The sequence below is a fragment of the Sebastes fasciatus genome, chromosome 14, assembly GCF_043250625.1.
Source record: "Sebastes fasciatus isolate fSebFas1 chromosome 14, fSebFas1.pri, whole genome shotgun sequence".
NCBI lineage: Eukaryota > Metazoa > Chordata > Actinopteri > Perciformes > Sebastidae > Sebastes > Sebastes fasciatus.
The window spans coordinates 30,740,954-30,764,149 of record NC_133808.1 but is presented as its reverse complement, the minus strand read 5'-3'; the positions used below and the strand labels follow the sequence as shown (position 1 = coordinate 30,764,149).

The 23,196-nt window shown below is 40.2% G+C and overlaps 1 protein-coding gene across 3 annotated transcripts in view; it reads left to right on the top strand.

Moving 5' to 3' along the window:
- The window catches only part of zmym2 (zinc finger, MYM-type 2), a 37,011-nt gene extending 18,098 nt beyond the window's left edge, over positions 1–18,913 (top strand). Inside the window, exons 7-25 of one of the 3 annotated variants that reach the window (XM_074657855.1) lie at positions 1,567–1,717; positions 3,213–3,328; positions 4,257–4,382; positions 4,602–4,752; positions 4,905–5,077; positions 5,178–5,343; positions 6,311–6,339; positions 7,278–7,419; positions 7,615–7,736; positions 7,866–8,016; positions 8,286–8,386; positions 8,534–8,660; positions 9,456–9,571; positions 9,667–9,859; positions 9,976–10,118; positions 12,277–12,391; positions 13,462–13,704; positions 14,169–14,313; positions 15,848–18,913. In XM_074657855.1, coding sequence (XP_074513956.1) covers positions 1,567–1,717; positions 3,213–3,328; positions 4,257–4,382; positions 4,602–4,752; positions 4,905–5,077; positions 5,178–5,343; positions 6,311–6,339; positions 7,278–7,419; positions 7,615–7,736; positions 7,866–8,016; positions 8,286–8,386; positions 8,534–8,660; positions 9,456–9,571; positions 9,667–9,859; positions 9,976–10,118; positions 12,277–12,391; positions 13,462–13,704; positions 14,169–14,313; positions 15,848–16,079 — 2,742 coding nt within the window. In that variant the 3' untranslated portion in view covers positions 16,080–18,913. Of the gene's footprint in view, positions 1–1,566; positions 1,718–3,212; positions 3,329–4,256; positions 4,383–4,601; positions 4,753–4,904; positions 5,078–5,177; positions 5,344–6,310; positions 6,340–7,277; positions 7,420–7,614; positions 7,737–7,865; positions 8,017–8,285; positions 8,661–9,455; positions 9,572–9,666; positions 9,860–9,975; positions 10,119–12,276; positions 12,392–13,461; positions 13,705–14,168; positions 14,314–15,847 lie in introns of all 3 variants that reach the window. The other 2 variants (XM_074657854.1, XM_074657856.1) reach the window with 2 other exon arrangements.
- Positions 18,914–23,196: the final 4,283 nt, after the last annotated feature.

Genomic DNA, 23,196 nt, shown 5'->3' with positions numbered 1-23,196 from the left:
AGCATGGGGATAGACATCATATACTTCTATCATCATGCTCTAAACCTGTATACACTTTCACAATTTATTTTAATTAATCAATTAATTAATTAATTAATTAATTATTTTGTATTTCTTATTAATGACATATACTGTATGTGGATAGAGAGATGACCTGAGCTTCGTACCAATCCTTCATTATTCCGATTTTAACTAAACATGTTACTGCACTGTACAACTAAATTGTGTTGCTAAGCAATATTAACCATGAAATTAGAGGTTGGAATTGTATTCGTTGCTTGGCAACAGCAGCTTATTGAATATTCCCACTAATAAGTGGAAGAAACTACGGAGTCTCATTTCAGACGACTGTTTCATCCACTGAGCCCAGTAATGAGCCATCATGTACCAACCCACAAGCTCGGTTTGGTTTAATATTAAGTAATGAATAAGTGTTTGGATGATCTGTGGCTGCTGGACAGAAGTTGTCTGTTTCCATTTGAGCTTTTAAATGTGTTATATTTTCAATATCTGACCAGCTGTGTTGTCTATAGAAAGCACAGAAATATTCAAGACTGGGGAACTATCAGTTCCTCTAAATAGAAAAATCATAAGCAGCAGGAGACAAACGCCTCTCCGCTTTAAATCAATCCTTGAAAAACTCAAATCAATTCAATAATTACAGTTTGTGGAAAATCACCTCTGGTATCATTGCATCTTCCTCGTTGTAGAAATAAGTAAAAGTGAGAATGTTGCTCGGTCTTAAAACACATACTGCTGCTAGTCACTGTGATGAAAATAATAATAATAATAATAATAGGAGGACAGAGAGTGTAATCAGCGTGCTTTTGTGGCTCAGCAGTGGGATTACAAAACAAACAAACATACCGACTATTGGATATCGTACCTGAGAGATTTGTGCTGTTTACTCCTCTAATGCTCAATATGTCATCAAGGTTTACTCAACAAAAGAAACTGCTCTGGATTTCCAACAAACACATTAACAAACCTCTTTAATAATCTATTTTCTTTTTCTTTGGTGCACCTTAATATCCTTCCACCATGGTGCATGGTACGCTTGGATAGTCTGTTTATGTGTCTACGTCACCTGTAATGTGAATAAAATGGCTTAAAACTATTTGATAGAATTTAAAGAAGCTCAGTTTTTAGCTGACATCAGTGGACTATAGGCTCAGTCACCATTGTGTTACCCCCATTCAGCGATAGATATTGACTTTATAGACATTTATTTAAAGGTCCCGTATTATAAAAAAGTGAGATTTTCATGTCTTTTATATTATAAAACAGGTTTAAGTGCTATATAAATACTGTTAAAGTATCAAAACGCTCAATATACGGAGAAATACACACAGCCCGTATTCAGAAATTGTGCAGGTATATTCATGCAGACAGTATGATATAAATAAAGTTTTTTTTAACATTACAGCATGTAAACATGTTCTAGTAGAAACTCAAAATGCAAGTATGAACCTGAAAATGAGCTGATATGGAACCTTTTGAATGAAAGTGTTCGACGTTGCCACTTTAAGTTGCTATTTTTTTTGACGTGATGTCTTCTGTCTTCAGGCTAACAGTAAACTTGCGACCTGCCTGACTTGCAAAACGCTGATCAAGACGGGCGAGGTGCTGCACAGCCTCGGAGCGGGCGGCACTATGGGCTCCTACTGCTCCGTAAACTGCATGAACAAGGGCAAGCTGGCGTCGACCTCCTTCATCAGTGAGTTTACTGCATAACACAGAAACAAACTCTCCAGGGTCAGGGACACCTTTCACATTTAACATTCTACCATGTTATGAGTTCTGCACAGTTCCACAGGTCCCATAATATCTTCATCAGATCTTAGCGACACAAGGTTATGTTGGTCAAGGCTGCGAGTAGCAGAAACATAATGAGCATTTACCATAGTAAGGACTCGGTAGCCGACTGTCTGAAAAAAGTCTAAAAAAGAAAAAGTCTGAAAAAAAAGTCTGAAAAAATCTGGAAAAAAAAGTCTGAGAAAATAAAATGTCTTGAAAAAGTCAGAAACAAAAGTCTGAAAAATGTCCCAAAAGAAAGTCAGAAAATTGTCTGAAATAAAAGTCTGAAAAATTACTGAAAATGTCCAAAAAAAAGTCTGAAAAACAAAAAATTCTGAAAAAATGAAAAAAGTCCGGAAAAAAAGTCTAAAAAAATAAAATTGTCGGAAATAGTCCGGGAAAAGTCAGAAAATGATCGGAAATAAAAGTCTGAAAAATTACTGAAAATGTCCAAAAAAAGTCTGAAAAACAAAAAGTCTGAAAAATATCCAGGAAAAAAATGTCTGAAAAATATCCAGGAAAAAAATGTCCGTAAAAAGTCTGTCTAAAAAATAGCCTCAAAAGAGCCAGAGAAAAAAAAGTGAACTGAAAAATGTCTGAAAATGTCCAAAAAAAAGTCGAAAAATGTCCAGGAAAAAAGTCTGAAAAACAAAATGTCTGAAAAAAAGTCTGAAAATATCCAGGAAAAAAGTCTGAAAAATGTCCGAAAAAGTCTGTCGAAAAAAAAGCCAGAGAAAAAAAAGTCAGAAAATTTTCAGAAATAAAGTTTAAAAAAAAGTCTGAAAAAACATAAAGTCAGAAAAATTACTGAAAATGTCCAAAAAAAAGTCTGAAAAACAAAAAGTCAGAAAAATATCCAGGAAAAAAGTCAGAAAAATGTCCGTAAAAAGCCTCAAAAGACCAAGAGAAAAAAAAGTTAGAAAATTGTCAGAAATAAAAGAAGAAAAAAAAAGTCAGAAAAAAAAAAAAGTCAGAAAAATGTCTGAAAAAATGTCTGAAGAATGTCCAAAAAAAAAATCCGGAAAAAGTCAGAAAAATGTCCGAAAAGAATTTCTGGAAAAAAGTCAGGAAAAATAAAATGTATGGAAATTGTCCAGAAAAAGTCAGAAAAAAAAGTCAGAAAATTGTCAGAAATAAAAGTCAGAAAAATTACTGAAAATGTCCAAAAAAATGTCTGAAAATAAAGTTTGAAAAATATCAGAAAAAAAAGTCTGAAAAAAAAGAAGACAGGTTTGTATGTTCTGATGATGGATAACTGACTTGACAAAGCAGCAGAGAAAAGCTCCTGTTAACCTGTTTGATTGTTAGTATTCATTAAACACTTACGTATAATTACCTTTTTCCTATGTAATAAATGCATGTTTATATGAGTTTTAATGTTGATTTAATGTGTGTGTGTGTGTGTGTGTGTGCAGACACAGAGCCAACGTGTCACTTCTGTAAGAGGAACTCATTACCGCAGTACCAGGCCACGCTGCCGGAGGGAAACATCCTCAACTTCTGCAGCTCTCAGTGTGTTACCAAGTTCCAGGTGTGAGACTCTTTTATCATTTCAAACCAGACAATATCATCATCATGATTATTCTGATAAATACTGACATCATGATTATTTAACACAATTACTCACTGACTTTGGAAACATCATGTGTTTAGAAAAAAAATGCATCGATCTGGTGTATTTTGAGAGCTAAATTAAGAGGCTAGATCTATGAAGAATGCTGTGCTGTAGTAACCAACTTAATCATAAACACATTGGTTGTCTAGATATGAAAGGTGATGACACAGCAAAAAAGTCACACCCACAAAGCGTGGTAAATGATCCATGTTTTACAAAAAAATCCCTACATTTTACAGTGGAAATAATGCGGTCACACTGGTGGATATTTCTGGATTATTTAGCACAAAAGTTCTTTGATATAGTTGAATGAAAACACTATATTGTTTTGGGCAACTGCAGTGAGGATGATGCTGAAAATATAAGCATGCATGCTAACTAATCTCATGCAATAAATAGTTTAGATACTTGGATCAAACTAGACTTCCATGAAAACACATGAAATTATATTATACCGTTATCATCTACTCATTTGATGCATCCTCATGAAGACAGCAGCTCAAAAACATGAAACAGCGCAGGTTCCCTCAGTGGAGTCTGTGACCTGATTAGTTTTTTTAGCACCATGTTGCATAAATTTATAATGAGAAAACAAGAGTTTCTTGGAACTATCGTGACTCCATCATTGTTTATGACACAGAGTTCATATAAAACCACAAGATGAGTTTGTAGGTGTAGAAATATTTGCAAGTCAAGTGTAAATTGTCTTCGTTAATCATCTCTAAGTACAACCAGGTGTGTTTTAGGCTATTAGACACGTTGGATGTTGTTACACTGCAGCTGCTAGTCATCAAAAGTTTCTCATTTCCTCCGTGTGATGTTTTTTTTTTTTTTTTTTTCATAGAACGCTACTCTTCAGACAACCACCAACGGACAGACGGCGCTCTCCACCACAAACAACAGCGTCCAGCTGAAGTGTAACTACTGTCGAGGAGCGTTCAGCTTGAAGCCCGAAATTCTGGAGTGGGAGGTGAGACCATCCTGAGGAGTCAATACGTTAATTCTTATCCAGATATCACAGACAGACTGTCTTTTTCTTCCACAAATATCAAATAAAATAAACCTTTATTGAGCCCAGAGGGGAAATTCAGGTGTTGCAGCAGCACAAAGACAGAAATCAGAACAGATACTGATGAATCTTAAAGCCAGAATAGGTGCAGTACATTTATGGAAATGTGTCTGTGTTCAGGATAAGGTCTACCAGTTCTGCAGTAAGACGTGTTGTGAGGACTACAAGAAGCTCCACTGCATCGTGACGTTCTGCGAGTACTGTCAAGAGGAGAAGACGCTGCACGAGATGGTCAAGTTCTCCGGAGTCAAGAGGCCTTTCTGCAGCGAAGGTATCTCATCTCCTCTCCTTGTTTGTATATCTGAAGTGTAGTATCCAGGATTTGGATTTGTTGCATCCCGATGAGACTGCTTTCCAGTTTATTGACCATGTGTCCTTTTGCTGTTTCACTTTCTTTTCCTCCTCTTCTTTGTTTACTTCCAGGCTGTAAGCTGTTATTTAAGCAGGACTTCATCAAGCGGTTGGGTCTGAAGTGTGTCAGCTGTAACCACTGCAACCAGCTCTGTAAGCGAGGTTTGACCCGGCAGCTCGGCGGTATGATGCGGGACTTCTGCAGCGAGGCCTGTTCCAAGAAGTTCAACGACTGGTACTACAAGGTCTGCTCACACTCAACTGAATCCGTCTTTAAAATGAACACATATACAGTATGTGTACGCAGGAATACGTTGTTGTGACTGTTCCTGTTGTGTCCACCAGGCGGCGAGGTGCGACTGCTGTAAGGTGCAGGGTAACCTGACGGAGTCGGTCATGTGGAGAACAGAGATGAAGCAGTTCTGTGACCAGGAGTGTCTGTTGAAGTTCTACTGCCAGCAGAACGAGCCCATCATGGTCACACAGAAAGGCCCCGAGAACTCCACCCTGGGTACGAACTGAGTGTGTGTTCACTTTGGAGAAACATTGTGCACATTTTTACTATTCCATGTAACAGAAAATGCTTTTTTAAGGGTGAAGTATGAGGGAATGAATGAACGTTATCTGAAGCGTAGCGATTAGGGGTGGAACGGTACACAAAATTCACGATCCGGTATGTACCTCGGTTTTGGGGTTTGGTCACAGTTTGGTATGTTTTCGGTACAGGGAAAACAAAGAAAAGACATTCAACAGTTGCTCATTGGTCATAATTCTTACCTTAACAATTAAGGCACTCAAATACTGACATATTGTCAATAAAAGATAAATAAATTTAAAAAAAATATATCACAAATGTCCGTAATGTAAATGTATTGTTCCGTCTTAAGGCTGTTGGTAGATCCTGAACTGCAGCTGACGCTCGTTCATACAGGGAAGGTACAACAGACTGACTGAAATACACACAGGAAGGCTCATGAAATGCATGAAGGCTCACACATTTTGACCAGATGCTTTAATTCTGTATTGTTTACGATCGAGTGTGTTCTCATACGCAGCGATAAACACTGTCATTAGTTTCTTTGGAACGGTGTGTACCTACAGTCGGACGCTGCCTGAACGCTGTGGAGAGAAGGACTCGCCGTCCAGTCTGTTTCAAGTGTCCACACATAAACCCGACTTCAGTGGAATAGTGTCGGCATACAGTTTGACACTAATTGTTGTCAGTTGAGCTACAGCGCTGCTACCATTCCTGGTGCATTGCCAAATATTCTGGGTAAAACTCTAGAATTTCTGTTCCGCGCGTGCGAGTAGTAGACCTAAACAGCTGTTTGGGTCATAGGTTGTACCAAAAGGATGTGCCGAATACACATACCGTTCCAACCCTAGTGGCGATGCAAAAATTAAAAATCTAGTGTCAAGTGTCAATCACATTTCTTCATGAGACAAAGATGTGATGTATTTCATTTTCCCCTTTACAGGTTATGAAATGCATGGGGCCAAACTTGGGGTAAGTAAGAATTTGGAAAATGTGTCGGTATCATACTAATCTCTCTAAACAGATATCTGCAGAATTTGTCGGCAACAGGACGGGGCTGCAGTCGAAAGTTCTTTTTCTCCTCGGAAGGTTTCTAACTGAGTGAAATAACCCGGAAGTATCTAAGCGGCAGCCATGATAAGAGCTGTTTGAATTCTCTAAATGCTAAGGAAAGGTGCTTTTAATGCTTCCTTTCTTAACTCCTTTAGCAAAGGATACACTGGACCATCCTTTACCAAAGGAAAGGAGATCATGCCGTCCTACAATTCCCCGCGGCAGCAACATTTAAAGCGACCGTCAATAACATCCGCTCACATCGCTGTTTAATTTTACATTATGGATAAATTGAAAACATCCTTCTTAGGAGTTGTGATTTTGTTTTGGACAGGAATCCTTAGTTGAATAGTACAGCAGTGAGTTTGTAACTGTGCTCATGTTATATGTTTTATAATTAAAGTTGCTTTAAAAAAAACTTGGTAACGGAGTGTAAACTGGTTACTTGTGAAACAATCCGGTCGTACACGTCATCTTAACTTCAGTCTCAACCTGCTAATCCGCCTGTAAACAATGACCGGTGCACGGAGGAGGAAGTCTTCTGCTGGATATCCGTTTATACAGATATCTGCTGGCTACATCGAAACCCTAGAAATAATGTCCGTTGCCCCCGGAGGCTAAATCGTCGTCAGACAACAGTGTTTTTTATGTGCCGCAAAGACGACATTAAATTTACCACCTAATAGTTTTGAAATGTGTAAACATGTTGACTTTTACTTACCTGCCATCCTTTTAAAAAACAATCTCATTATTTGTTTTAACTTTCCGTATAATAAAAGATTGTTTTATAAGAGCCACATTTGTGTTTACATTATTAAACTTGAACATTGTTATGTCTTTTCTCTGACGTATTGTAGATGGTGAATCAGGGCACCGCGGCGTACGCTGGTGGAGGTTTGATGAGAGACGTCAAGAACAAGGCCGTGCTCTGCAAGCCGCTCACGCTCACCAAGGCTACTTACTGCAAGCCACACATGCAGAGCAAACTTTTACAGACAGGTAATCAAAGCATCTCACTTTTCTTTTCTTTTTGGACACTTTGAATTAATCAGATATGTTGGTATAAGAGAAAGAGAGAGAGACAGGAAACATGGGTCCTGCTGCCTAGCCTTCAAAGATCACTTCATGACTCATTAATACAGATACTGATTTGCGGATATAAAATGTTATGTTTCGGCATATCTGTGTCCACAGATGTAGACGATGGCGTGAAGAGGGAGTATATTCCTGTACCCATACCTGTGCCTGTCTTCATCCCCATTCCCATGAATATGTATTCCCAGTTCACTCCTACTCCGGTCTCTCTGCCTATACCGGTAAGACACGATGAACACGTGTGGGTTATTCATGCTAAAAGGGGGAAAAACTTCAAAGTTGTCTGATGACTAACCAACCAACTAACTGACCACGTCCCGTCCCGTCCCGTCCCGTCCCGTCCCGTCCAGGTCCCCGTGCCTGTGTTCCTGCCCACCACCCTGCAGGGGGCGGAGCAGATCATCCAGACCCTCAACGAGCTGAAGAACAAGATGACCTCTTACCCTCTGGAGGCCGACCTGCTCTCTGTGGCTGACATCATCACAGACGACCAGAAGCCAGGTACGCTCACGCTCATGATTTACAAACAAAGCGGTCTTATATTAAGTTAACGTTGATTTAAATATGTCTCAGATACACATTCACTTTATGCATGAAGCCTCCAGTTCCGTGGATAACGATAAGTTTGCAAAACATCCTATCGGCGACTTCTAATGTGAAACGAACCTTCAATGTTCTGGTTACAAAATTCCAAATTTAACACAAGGTTAGATGTGAAGAAAGCTGCAGCAAGTGATGACGATGAGGACCTACCTGGCTGTGTGTTTCAGATGTGAAGCTGGTGAAGGTGAAGGAGCGTGGAGGAGTGGAGGCCTCCAGCAGCAGCTCTGAGGAAGAAGAGAAGGAGGAGGAGGAGGAGAAGGAAGAGGTGGTGGAGGAGGAGGAGGAGGAGAAGAAGGAGGAGGAGGAGGAGAAGGAGGAGGAGGAGAAGGAGGAGGAGGAGGAGGAGGAGGTGGAGAAGCAGAAGGAGGAAGAGGAGCAGGAGGAGGAAGAGGTGGAAGAAAAGAAGGAGGTGAAGGAAGAGAAGCAGAAGGAGGAAGAGGTAGAGAAGATGGAGAAGATGGAGGAGGTGGAGGAGAAGAAAGTGAAGGAGGAGGAGGACCAGTACGAGCCCGACCTGGATCTGGAGGCAGACTTCCCTCAAGGTAAAAACACCTACATGTAGTTTTAGACCTGTTGATGACTGGCTAGTGAGGCAACGTCATTCAGAAAAAAATATATAAATAACCATAATAATACCAATTAATAATAATTATAGTTTGACAGTATTTGGTATGAACAGGATCTGGATTTCAAAACTTGACAGTCAGAATGAGCACCATGTTTGTCAGCTGAAAGACTGAAACTCCTTCTCTCAGTCTGAGTGTTTTTATCCTCCTCATTCATTCATTCATTCATTCATTCATTTTTAGAGAAGCAGCTCTTATGTAACAACATCTGACTCCATGTTTTTAATGATTTTTATTGTTTCCTTCACAGACATCAGTAATTTAAAAAAATGATTCAATATTAATAATTGTTTTTTTTAAATAATAATAAGAAAATAAAGACTAAAACTTGCTGCAGGTATACATGGATTTACAGTAACACTTTTATTTATTTATTTAATCTTTATTTAGATTAAATTCTTTTTTTCGAGGGAGACCTGGCCAAGATAGCGCGCTGTTACAGTGTTACAAAAATAATAAAATAAAGCATTTTAAAAAAAGATAAAAAGGGACAATAGATAATAATACAAAATCCAGTTTGGGAATAGCAATTACACTTTTCAGTTACACCGGGTTTGTTTGTGTAATGCTCGTAAACATTTTGTCTGATCACTGTGTAACCTGGTTTGTCTGAATAATCGGGTCTCTGGAGTCCCATCCTGACTGGATTTATAGATTTTCAGCTTTTAATAAATAAGCCAGTAACTCACCAGATGTTATTTCCTGTCTCAGCCTCAGACCCTGTTCCAGTCCTGGAGGGAATGGACGAGGACATGGGCTTCTCTCTACCTCCAGTCCTGGCTGAGGAGTCGGAGGAGTCGGCACCTCAACCACAGCCCAGGAGACGAGTATGCACACACGCAAACATACAAACACATGTAACAATCAGAAACGTTGTTCTGGTTTACTGTGTAGTAACTGTGTGTGTGTGTTTGTGTTTCAGGGGAACAAGAGACGGGCGGTGGAGGAGGGCTCAGATCTGGCCTCGTCTTCTTCCTCCCATCTAACAGACAGATGCTCAGAAGGACGGTCGCTACCTCTCAAAGCTCGCTACGGCATCAATGCCTGGAAACGCTGGGCGCTGTCTCCTTCTGACCAATCAGACGACGCCAAAGTAAAAGACCGCTCCAAACCAGGTGAGCTAAACCGGGTCATGAACTTACTGCCGTGGTTGATAGTAGATAGTAGAGTCTAGTATTAGAGAACATGTGTTTACTAACAGCGGTCTGTATCTGTTCCTCGTCTCCTGCAGCTCGGTCTAAAAGTAACCTGTTGTCGCTGAGTTCAGAGGAGCTGAACGTGGCTCTGTCCCGGTTTGTCAGGGAGGTGTGCCGGCCCAGCGGGGAGCGCTACTCTCCAGACAGCATCCTCTACCTCTGTCTGGGGATCCAGCAGGTTGGTACCAAGCCAGAGAATCAAAACCCTGGAACTAGAACCGCAGGGATCAGGGTCTAAATTAAGCTTCAGGGACATTTTCCAGGGCCCTTTTACCCTCAAAAAAGACCCTGGTCGGGGGTAGTACTTTATGAAAGTACAGGTACTTTCAGGTGGAGTTTGCAGGGATGACCGTCACTGATTGGTCAAACACAAACACAGCGCCGTTGCTACAACTGTACAGCTTCATTCATAAAACAAGGAAGTACTCTAGTATCGATTTAGAACTATTTTAGAACGAGAGGAGAACATTTCTCTTTGTTTGATAACATTAAAAGTAAAGTTAGGCTCTGCTTACGTTTATTTTTTCCAACGTGTTTTTTAGATGAAACAGGTGGTCACACTGAACTGCAATAATATTAATGATAATAATATTGAATTTAATTTATATAGCACACATTAAAATACAGCGAAAATCTCAAGGTGTTTCACACGAAGGGTAAAACAATCACAATACAATGTTAAGACAATTTACACAAGAAACATGCGATTAAAAGCGTCAAAATAGGATCAAATTATAAACAAATTATGTCCTGACATAAGTTAAAAGCAACTAAAAAATCATAGTAATTATAAAACCATAGGGGAAAGCTCAGAGGAACAGGTGAGTTCAAGATTAGATTACTAGATTAGAAAACTGCAGTGTGTTTACCTCTGTGACAACCAGCAAACCCTCGTCACATATCATGTTGCTTTTCATACGTCAGCGGACTGATTTGCCTAATATTTGCAGGTGGGTTTAAAGAACCTTTTAGTTCCTTGAAAAGTAGTACTGGGACTTAAATTACCAGGAACTTCTTGGTGGAAACCCGGCTAAAGTCTAATTAGTTATTGTTATTCCGCCTTTGTTTTAAGCTGGGAAAGAACACACCGAGGAACAGTGTGTGCTCGGTTTATACTTAAAAAACAACAAAAGAATGAGGCGTCCTGCTGGACAAAGGGGTTAAAGACGCTGACCATGTGATCGCCCCTTTGTTGCTTGTCCCTCCTTTTGTTTCCTCCCTCATTTCCTGTCACCTCTCCACTGCTGGTATAAAATAAAGAGAATATGCAATAAAAATACTTTAAAAAACGTGAAAAAGAAGAAAGATCTCTGGTAATGTTAGCAGTCACCATAAGTATCATGTTTCACCAACTTAAATAACTAATAATATAATAAAATAATAATAAACTTACAATAATACAAAATAACAACAATTTAGATTGTAATAAAATATATAAATATTTGAATAAAAAGAATATCTATTTTAAATTAAAATATTTTGGTGCACTGACGATGACAGAATGGAAAATAATTTTAATGTTTATGAGTTTGTTTTTCAAGCTAAAGCAAAGCAAAAATGTCAGGGTGGTTTATTTGTTTAATAATATTCTTTAATTTATGTTGCTTCTGTCTCTTTTATTTTCTAAATAATAGTGTCTTGTAAGCCTTTTTGGGCATATTAATTATACATGACACAATAATAATAAAAATCTAATAAAAAGTATTCACAAGAAGTATTTAAAAGAAGAATTGTCAACTTTCCCTTTTTGTTCTATAAGAATTCCATCCAGTCCTTTTGGAGGTAGGAACTAAAGTTAGAGTGAGTGTTTCCAGGGGGGACAGATATTACTAGTGTACAGACTTCCTTCCTGCTCTCACATGTGAGGAGCAGCAGCAGAAGCAGCAGCATGGCTTCAGAGAAGAGCTCAGGACTGCCTAAAGTCGTTTGGAGGGTGATTTTTCTGACAGAAAAGTGTAAGATTGATTTAATCTGTTTGTTAAAACTAAAGATTTTAATGTTTTATGTGAAGTTTGATTAAGACATTTAGGTTTAAACACTTAAAAATGGCATGCTCCTTTCTGGGCCTTGCTGCTTTACTTCAATCCCTTTTTTTAAAATGTCTTTTAAATAAGTTTATTTGTGGGTTTTTGCAGAAGTGAGAACGTTTTGTGTTCAGATCTTTTTAGCAGAAAGTGCAGATGTGTGTGTCTGGTGATTATAAACTCTTTTGCTGTTCACATTCTGATCAAACAGTGATGCTGATTTTAAATATGAGGACACCAACGTTTTGATCTCTGCAGATTGAAGCTTGTTATTTGTTTGTTTTTTTAATGTGAGTTTTTATGTGTTTGAAGCATCTTCACGCCAAAGGCCGGAAGGATGACCTGTTCAGTGACCCGTGTTACCAGCAGCTTGGAGAAGAGCTCAACAAGGTCCTGAAGGACTGGCAGCCCAGCGTGCTTCCTGATGGTGAGTCTCATACGACCATGTGCCCGGCAACAAATGACTTAGTGTCGGATTTTCTTTACTAGATAAGTGAGTGACCACATTTTAAAACGGCACACAATCAGTTAATAATATCTGAACAACCACAATGCACACAAATATAACAAAAAATAAAATTCAGAGGTTAAATAGGATCTCAACCAACCCAGAGTTTGATATCTGTTAAGATCACAGTGTGAGTGTGTTGCTCCTTAGCACCACCTGGTGGCCGTTAGACTAGTTGATCAGTGTCCAATGATTATAACTCTTCTGCTGTTCACATCCTGATTGCTTGTGATTGCACCATACTATTATATATGAGGACACTGACAGCTGAAACTCATTTCATGTTCACACAACAAATACTGTATAGTCAGTAGTTTTGTCGTTTTTAAGATGCATCTGTGAGATGTAAACGGTGCATTTCTTTAATGATTTAATGATTGACATCCACTAAGGCATTCCAATTCGTTTTACAGATATTCTTACTCACAAAAATATATATAAATAAATACATTTTTAAAAAAAAATATATATATATAAATTAATTTAAAAAAAATAATACAAATGAAAAAATTAAAGACTTAAACAGATTTTTTTTTAAATAAAATACAAAATTTATAAATTGATTTTAATACCTATAAATTTTTTTTAAAAAGACTATAAATATTAAAATTTAACAAAATTAGAATACAAATTGTTAAAGCTACATTAAAGTTAAAAATACACCATAAAAAACATAATAATGATATATTTGCATAAATGCATTTAAAAATAAATAAATCAAATAAAACAAAAACATAAATTAAAAATAAAAAACAAATACATTTTTAAATAAATACTCAAAACATAAAAAACTAAAAATTGTAAAAGCTACATTAATGTAAAAAAATTTAGACGTATTAAAATAGCAAAGTGAATAGTTGATCTGAAAGGAAACTATTTCCTCCCATCCCATAATCCTATCCCCGTCCCGCCAGTTGAACACGGTGTACTGACTAGGTTAGGTTTTAAGTCATGAATACATCAGATTTATTTTAGTTTAAATTTTCCAGGCTCTCTGTGGGGTCGCGTGGAGGAGCAGAGTCTGTGGAGCAGCCGGCAGCTCGGCGAGCAGAGTCCGGCCGCTCTGCTGCGCTCGCTGGTCTACCTGAACACCAAATACTTCGGCCTGCGCACCGTGGAGCAGCACCTCCGCCTCTCCTTTGCCAACGTCTACGGCCCCGACACCGTCCATCCTGTCACCAAGGAGACCACCGTCTGCATCCGCGTGCCTTCCATCTCTCAGGACCACCACGGTGAGACATTTATATCAGGTTTTTGATGTATTTATCAGATTACCTGCCTCTGCAAACACAAGCTGTTAGATTTGACACATCACATCTCGACTTATCTCAAAGATTATAAAGATTATAATTACAGTCCAACCTCAGGGAACATTGTGTTCTAGTAGTCAGGTTTTCAGACCATTTAGTCTGGATGCTCTCCGTTCATTTTCACAGTTACAGCGCAGTAGACAGAAGGATGTAAACTGACCACAGCGTGCAGAGATCAGCTGGCATCTGATTGTTTTTCTTTTAGCAAAAATATTCCGTCCAGTTCCTTCAATACGGACGCGGCTTCAACAGGAAGTTCCACATCAGCTGCAGCCGTCTTGGTTGTTCCCTTTATGGCCTTTGTCTCAAACGCGTCTCAAAATCTTCAAGCTCACAATCTCAGACACAGAATCTTGAAAATGTTTTTTATTATTTTGGTCCTTCAGTGCAAACAGAGTCGAGGAAGAGGAAGCGTACGTTGGAGGACGGCGATCAGGACTACGAACCAGACGACGACTCGGGAGGCTCCACCGTTCGTTGCCCGGTTAAGAAGCACGAGTGTCACCTGTACGACCTCTACAGATCCAAGTGGTGGGTTCACTTATCTTTACTGATGGTTTTATCCAGAGGAGCAAATTGTTTAGCGATTAACCACCAAGCCCTACTATTGACTAATCTATTGATTGTTAAACATTTAATTTATATGACAAAAAAGGGTGAAAAAAAGAGCAAACTACTGTCCCAAATATATTCAATTTACACTGATGGAAAATGGATGTAATCTAAACATTCGAGAAAATAGAACCAGTGAATGTTTTACATTTTTTTCTTAAATATTTTTTTTCTGTTGATGGAATAAATGGTTAAATGAATCTACTCATTTAGACTCATGTTTATCATTAATTAAAATAATTTATGATGTTTTAGATACTAGTAACATTTTCTGGAATCAAATAAAAAAATGTCTTGCACTGAACAAATATAAAAATTATATAAAAATTAAAAAGGTCAAAAACATAAAAATTTAACAAAAGTAAATAAAAATTGCAAAAGCTACATTAAAGTTAAAAATTAAAGATACACCAAGAAACCATGATAATGATATTTATATACACATTTTGTAAACATGCATACCTACATATATATATATACACATTGTAGACATAAAAGTACAGTAGTATTTAATAATAAATAAAATAAAATAAAAAAATATAATTTAATTAAAAAAATAATAGTTAAATAGCAATAAAAAAATTAAAAGACTAAAAATATAAAAATTTAACAAAAATAAAATAAAAACTGTTGTAAAAAGTTAAAAATGTAAAATACACCAAAGAAACCCTAATAATTATATATATGTGTACATTTAAAAATAAAGAAAATAAAATAAAACAGAAAAAATATAAATTTATTTAAAAAACAATACAAATAATAATAAAAAATGTTGGACTAAAAACAGAAAAAAAATAAGAAAAATAAAATAAATATGGAAAAGCTACATTAAAATTAAAAATACACCAAACAAACCATAATGATATATATGCATATATACGCATCCTGTAAACACACAAATATATACACATGTAGACATATAAAAATAGCCAGGATGTTATGAAGTCCATTTAATTAGTTTTTATCTCTCTCTGGGGAATGTTTGTCTTCAGTTGCTCCATTTTGCATCCCTAACTCAATGAACCAGTGGGATTTATATATTTTTCTTGAGTCCTGTGATTAAAACTCTTTGCTGTTCACATCCTGAACTACAGTGTTGACTATTAAAAGATGAGGACTTAACAGAGAATTTCTGAACTTGTCAAAAGTTTAGAACAATAGATTCACACTTCTCTCTCTCCCCTACCTCCCCCTTTTGCCCTCCTTTAATCATATATTTCCTCCCTCCTTCCTCTTCAATCCTTTATTTTCTCCATCTTCTCGCTATCTTCTCTTATCTCTTTCCCTTCACTTTTTTGCACTTCATTCTCTCTTCTCCTCCTTTTCCGCTCCTCTCATCTGAAATACCTACTTTATCTATTTTTTCTTCTCATCGGCTCACTTTCTTTCCTTTACCTCCTTTTCTCTCCTCGCTTTACTTCTATCCTCCTCCTCCTCTCCTTCCCCCCTGCAGCCCGGCGTTGTTGCGGGAGCGTCTGGACGTCTTCTACGTTCAGCCGGATCCGGCCTGCGGTCCCGACGACCCGCTGTGGTTCAGCTCCACGCCGCTGGAGCGACAGATCCTGGAGAGCCTCCTCACCAGAGTCCTCCTGGTCAGGGACGTTTACACAGACAAACAACACCTGGAGGAAGACGAGGAGGAGGAAGAGGAGGAGGACGGGGGTGAAGCGGTTGGAGGAGAGTAGCAGTCGCTTTGACTTCCGTTAGCAGAGCCCGAACAGTCAGCGGGGGAGGAGGAGGAAGAAGAGGAGGGTAGCTAGTAGTGTGTGCGCTCCTCCCCCGTCTTCTTAACCCTCGTCATGTTTCCTCCTGGTGAGGGGCGTCCACAACAGAGGATGATGAAGGTGGTGGTGAAGAGCAGCCCCGAACTTTTACTTCTGCTGGTAGATTTACAAACGGAGGAAGAGGAGGAGGACGGGCACAAATGAGTCCTTGCTGGGATGAATATGAGGAAGAGGTAAAGAAAGTGGAGACAAATCAGGTAGAAGACGGAGTGTGTTGACGGTTATCATCCCGGCGTAGCGTGTTTATAGAGATCAGACAAGCAGCTTAACGATATTTAAACTTTTAACAACTCAATCATGCTTCATAACCAGGAGGTCAAAGGGACGGGACGTCATCCAGTTATCATCTTCTACTCTAGGCTTCATGTCCTCCTCGCCATACATCACTCCGTGGAGGGAAAAGAGGGAGTGGAGAGATTTTTTACAAAGAGTTAATAAGCAGAACCGCTACCCAGAGGAGGAGGAAGAGGGTAGTGCGAGGCTGATCTAAAAGAGTTGGCAGCTGGTAGGTTGAAATTCCATCTTCGATGCAATCAGTAGTTGCAGAAAAATAGAAACGCAAGTAGGTTTTTTGCAGCTAATCATGCAACTATAAGTGCTACTTTACATTTTAAAGGACGATTAAACACTAAATATTCGACACCAGAACAATGGAGTGCTCCACGGATATTATTGTAGGCTAACCAGGAAGTTAGCATCGCCCTGGTTCCCTCCACAAAAAGCCAAAGAGATTGTTCCATTGGGTTTTGGATTACTGCAGAAAATCAGCTCTCCATATAATAATAATCTTCACAAATGAACACCACTTTACACCACAGTCACATGAGCGCGAGTGAAAACAACTAGGCTGTAAAGGAAGACGAGTCGGCGTGATGACGTTTAGTAGTCTCATTTAGCCACTTGTTAGCAACCTCCTTTTTTAAGACACATAACCAAATATTTGTTAAACACAAATTATTACACGAGTAAAACGTTCGCTTCCGGTGGCGAAGCATCTTCGCATCGCGTTGGGTTCAACTTTGGTGACATTTTCAAAGTCGCAGCCTCAACCGATAGCAAACACGTGTGTTGTTGACCCTGCTTGTATCGGGCCTTAAGGTCGTGACCTAATATGTATTTTGAAAGTGATGCCGTGTAGCACTCAGGATGAAAACCTCCAGTCTTTCTGTTGCCTTTTTCCCTGCATAAAGATGGAATTTCTGACTTTCCAGCATGTCTTGAACGCAGCATAAAGACCTCTTCCTCCCAGTCAGGCCGACCTCCTGGTATCATCTCATATCTCCATTAGAACTTGGGCTGCTTCCCATTCCCTTCCCATCATCCCCCTCACCGCTCTTCCTCTTGTCAGAACTGCTCTCAGGCGAAAACCCCGCCGGCACCACGGAGGACTCAGAGGAGTCGGGACTGATCCCAGGACAGTTAAACCTCTCGCTGTGTGTGTGTGTGTGTGGCGCGGGTTTAAAGGCAACCCTACCGACATGCTGCGTTTCTTTATAGGACATTAGGGGGGAACCTCCATTCACGCCATGTAGCATTACGTGCATACTAAGCCCAGGTTGGGTCGCTCTATGAAGTGTAAATATCTCTGGCGGTTATTTAGAGTCGACACAGAGAGAGAAACACCCACTGAAAAACCTTCAGCTTGAAACAAACCTCCCGAGAAGCCTTTTTTTTTTTTAAAAGAAAAGACTGAATATTTATTTATCTCTTTTATTAGTTTATCCTCTTTACGTTTATGGGTGCCATTTTCTTCTCAACATCTGCTGCAGTCCCTCGCGTCTCTCGTCCATTTAAAAAGGGTATTTGTGCAGGAAGCTGCTTAAACATGAAGGACACGGATCATTCAGAGACTATTTTTCAACGTTTCCTTTCTGCTCTGCTCCCCCCGTGTTTGTACATCTCCTTTTTAAACTTTAAAAACTGAGCACCTCTTCTTCCAAACTGTTTTAGAGTGCTAGCACTGCAGAGTTATACCGTAATAACCGATTGGTTGGACATTTTTTGTCTTCATGAGCTAAACATATTTTACACTATCCGTTGTTTCTTTATTTTTTTATTTATGTGGTTAAAGTCCCCTTTTTTTTACTTTTCATTTTTTTGTGTTTGCTTTCTGAATGTTTCAATAAATTTGGAGAAAGTGTCATGTTTAAAATCACGTGAAGATTATTGGAGGATTGTTTTTTTGTATTAGTTTTCATTTAAATATACACCCAAACAAAATGTACGTTTCCACAACCAGTGCTCAAAATATATAAGGAACGCCCTCCAGATGATGAATGAATGAAATTTCTCCTGACTGAAACTGGTTTAACTTTTAACACCTCATTTTAGCTAACGAGAGCAGGTGTTCCTGTTATTTTGTCCACTCCTTTGTGCATTTATGACAACATTTCAGGAACTAAAGGTTTTGTGGGTTTTGGAGGAAGAACCCTGGTCTGGATTTCTGACACCAGATCAGCGTCGCCGGCCCCAAAAACCTTTTTAAACTTTGGAAGTGAACCCCCCCCCCCCCCCCCCCGCCCCGGATCGGAGGACCCTGGCTGATGTTTTTTCCCTGCTGGACTCGGAGGCGCTGACCGGACCTACAGCAGCCGCTGTGGCTGGACGTTAACGCCTCATGTGAATGTGCCTATCTGTATATACTGAAAGTGAGTGATTGTGAGTCTGATGCTATGTGTGTGGGCTGATCTGCTGATACGGTCATGTTAAATAAATGATTTCATTTTCTAACCAGACGACTTAACGCTGCTGTTTTTAATGTGCATGAAGGAAAAATGCCAAACGTGGACGTTAAAGGGTCAGTTAGCTACTTTATGGCCCTGCACCACTTTCATTTTAAGGTCTGAATCTATCTATCCCTGCAAATGCCCCTGTAGTGCAACACCATAAAAAAGAATAGGTGTTTCAGTCGTTCCCGTCCAGGCTGGAGGATGTCAGAAGTGTTTTTTACTCCACAGATTCACTCTGTTTAATCTGGTCAGCAGCAGTCTGCACAGCTCCGTCTCAGTTGTGTCTCACATTTATTTATGCTTCATAAATACGTGCGTATAAACGCGAGGTTGATGGCCATAAAATAACCAAACACTGAATAATATATTTATCCATATTTTGCTGTGGATCTTTATCCAGTCCTAATCAACCAAAATACTTTTACACTTCTCATCTGGTGTTTGGCTGGCCCTCGCCCGGTTCTCGCAGCTGCGCATTGCGCCCTCCCTGTCGGGAAGGACGGGATTCCCAGCGTCTGCGGTGATGCCGGTACCCTGTCTCGTTTACCTAATTAAGCTGTGTGACATTTTGCCATCAGCATTCACAACCAGAATGGAAGTCCTCTGACTCCTCGATCAGTTGCTAGAACATCAGATTCAGCGCCATAATCGTGCTTGATTTGAATATATGTTTGTAATTTTGGTTTTAATATTTCTTTCAACCATTTTCCTTCAAATCTAGCAAGTAACTTTCTTCTAATTGTGTTCATGCTGCATGATAAATTACTACTATACATATATTGCAATTCAGCTTCCTCGAAAAATAGCATGAAGTCCTGCAGCCCCATGGAGCATTATTATGTGGATTACTCCAAAGAAAAACCTTCTTATTGATCCTGTATTGGGACATATTAAGCAAAACGATTCCACAGTCTTGGCGTTATTGAAGCAGGAATCCATCACAAGATTCAGCGGAGCTCCTTGGCAGAAGAATACTTGGTTTTGGTGTTTTTATGGGAGACTATCTGTGTCTTTATCTTTTAATGAAAGCAGATGTTTCACAGAAGATAAAACATGGGAGTCGAGGCTGAGTTGAAGCAGATCACTTCCTGTCTCTCCCTATGGGGGGCGCTACGCCCTCGCTGTGAACCCCCCTCCCCCGGTGGGACCGGCTGAGTGTTTCCTGATGTCCCAGTTTATCAGCCATCATCACCACCAGACGTGAAGTTCAACTATAACCCCCCCCTCCGTCATTAGCCGCAGGACGAGCCGCTGCTTTGTTGAGCTTCCGTGTGTCAGGACCACGTCTGACAAGAGGCTCGTCGTCTGCAGCCGGCTGTCATGCGGCGGGAGCCTCCTCCCATAAGCCCCTGCACACCACCAACCCCCCTTCCTCCCCAGCCTCGCCCTCTCACCCTCCACACACACACACACACACGCACACAAGAAGCATGACATCTTTTAGAGGCTTTAAGGAAACTAACATTCCCTCCGTTTCACCTCTTTTAGTGGCGGTGGCCGGGCCGGAGGAACAAAACACGGTGACAAAAACCCCCAATTTTTTGAAGAGGCAAGCTCTTTTCTTTCTGTGCTGTCGGTCAGAGTTGGCCAGACTCCAGTAACTTGTCCCATTGATCTAAAGCTAAAACGGCCCTGTTGCGCCCACACAGCCGGGCCCGGGCCCGCGAGGCAGCGGGGCGGGTGTAAAAACATTTTTTCACCCTCGTGGGGTTTTTTTTTGTTTGGGCTCAATCCCCAGCTCTTTCAGGGGGCATAAAGGAAGCGCTGTGGTCAGCAGGGTCATGTGGGCGAGGCCCGGGGGGCAGACTATAGATGGCGATTAGGGCCTCTAATGTGCAACGAATCCTCTTCGAATCACATGATATGAACTAATGTCGCCATTTAATGATAAAACAACAGCGACTGGGAGGGAAGAGCCAGCGTGTGTGTGGGTGTGTGTGGGTGTGTGGGTGTGTGTGTGTACAGCTGCACAGAGGACAAGAGGGCAGGAATGGATGACAACTGCATTTCTCAGGTTGTGTGCCTCAACGCGCGGCGCGGGACTGGCTGAAGGACGGGAAACAGAGTAGCCGGGGCCGCTGGGATGTGGGTTAAAGAGCAGCAGCAACATGCTTCTGGTCCTGCAAAATGCACCACAAAGATCCACTTGTTGCTCCAGATGTTGCAGAATTTACGGCTTCTTGCAAACTGAGGATGACTGAGGATCTGGATTTTATTTTTAATGGACAACAACTGCACACACACAGACACACACACACACACACACACACACACACACACATTAGCGGTGTAACCTTGGCTGTGGCTGGTGGTGAGGGACAGGGGGAGGGGCTCGGATTAAGTTAAATTTAGGACAGCCTGACCCTATCTGGTGAGCCACAGTGAAGCAGCGAGTGCAACAATCCCTTCAGCGCAGTCACCAAACTCACCTTTTTCCAAAACGCCCACCGGCTGACACATCACACACACACACACACACACACACACACACACACACCAATCCTTTGAAGCCACGATCACGTTCCCGTCTCCCCAAATCTTCGACGGCAGCTCCCCTCCTCAAAAGTAACGCTTGCTCCACAAATTAAAATTAAACAGTTTAAAACAGCTCTTAAAGGACCAGTGTGTAACATTTAGGGGGCTCTATTAGCAGAAATGTAATATAATATTCATAACTATGTTTTCTTTAGTGTATAATCACCTGAAAATAAGAGTCGTTGTTTTCGTTAGCTTTGAATGAGCCGTTTATATCTACATAGAGAGCGGGTCCTCTCTACGGAGTCTGCCATGTTTCTACAGTAGCCCAGAACAGACAAACCAAACTCTGTATCTGCCGGAGTCGATAACGTTACTCGCTCCCGTCGCCGCCGCTCTTTCTCTCTCTTGCTTCACCACTCACTTCCCACATACACACACACACTCTGAGCATTGGCTCTGCTCCAGATGGCTGTAGAGAGGAACATTCACGTTTCCACGTCGGCCACCGTAGCTCTCCAACACGCTTGACACACGGGATCGGCTTCAGTTGGTTGCAATCTCCTTCTTTCACCGCTAGATACCGTCAGATCCTACACACTGCACCTTTAACAGGTTTGTTGATGATGTGAACTGTAGCTGTGACCTTTGGCCTCTAAAGCACAAAAGGGGTGTTGCAGAATACTTGAAGTAAAAAAACATCCAATGATTTTATTATGCCTCTGTGCCGGCGGGGTTGTCCGTTTGTCCGTCCGTTCGTCTGTCCGTCCGTCTGTCCGTCCGTCTGTCCGTCCGTCCCATTATCATGAATGTGATATCTAAGGTACGCCTGGAGGAAATTTCTTCAAATTTGGCACAAACGTCTATAACTCAATTCATATGCTGATTATTAAGGCTGTCCTCCACCAAAGAAATTCTTAGTCGACGAACACTCTTTTTATCGACTAATCGATTAGTTGATTTAATCAACAGATCTGTGAAACTGCATACAACTGCGAAATGGAAATTCTAGTTATAATTTCATTGATAGAAAACTGCTAAATGACATGCACCTCGTTGGGATGAAGAAAAAAAGTGCAATGCATGACATCATCTTGAGAAGGAGCCAGAAATCTTGCACACTGTTGGTCACTTGTACTTATTTTATATTCACTTTATTTAGCTACTTTATAATGTCGGTTGGTACACCTTTGTCATGTAAGATTAATTTGATCAAACCACACTAACCCAGTATACATATATATATTAAAGGTCCCATATCGTGCTCATATTCAGGTTCATGCATGTATTTTGTGTTTCTACTAGAACACGTTTACATGCTGTAACGTTAAAAAAAAAACTTTATTTTCCTCATACTGTCTGTCTGAATATACCTGTATTCACTCTCTGTCTGAAACGCTCCGTTTTAGCGGATTTTGACGGAATTGCAACAGGATTGCGTTGCTAAGCAACAGCTTGGGTCCATGTGTACTTCCTGTCAGCTGATGACATTCACATACACTGCAACCAGGAATAAACTGGGACACATTTAGAATGTTTATGTTTAAATCTGCGTAAAGGGTCTAAATATTGTATATTTGTGACATCACAAATGGGCAGAAATCCTGACAGCTTGTTTCAAATACAAAGTTTCTGAATACGGGCTGTGTGTATTTCCCTGTGGATTGAACGTTTCGATACTTTCACAGCATATATATAGGACTTAAGCCTGCTTTATAATAAAAAAACATGAAAATCACACTTTTTTATAATATGGGACCTTTAACGTCTCCCATGAAGAGTCCACCAATCAGACCCCAGAACAGCATCCAGCT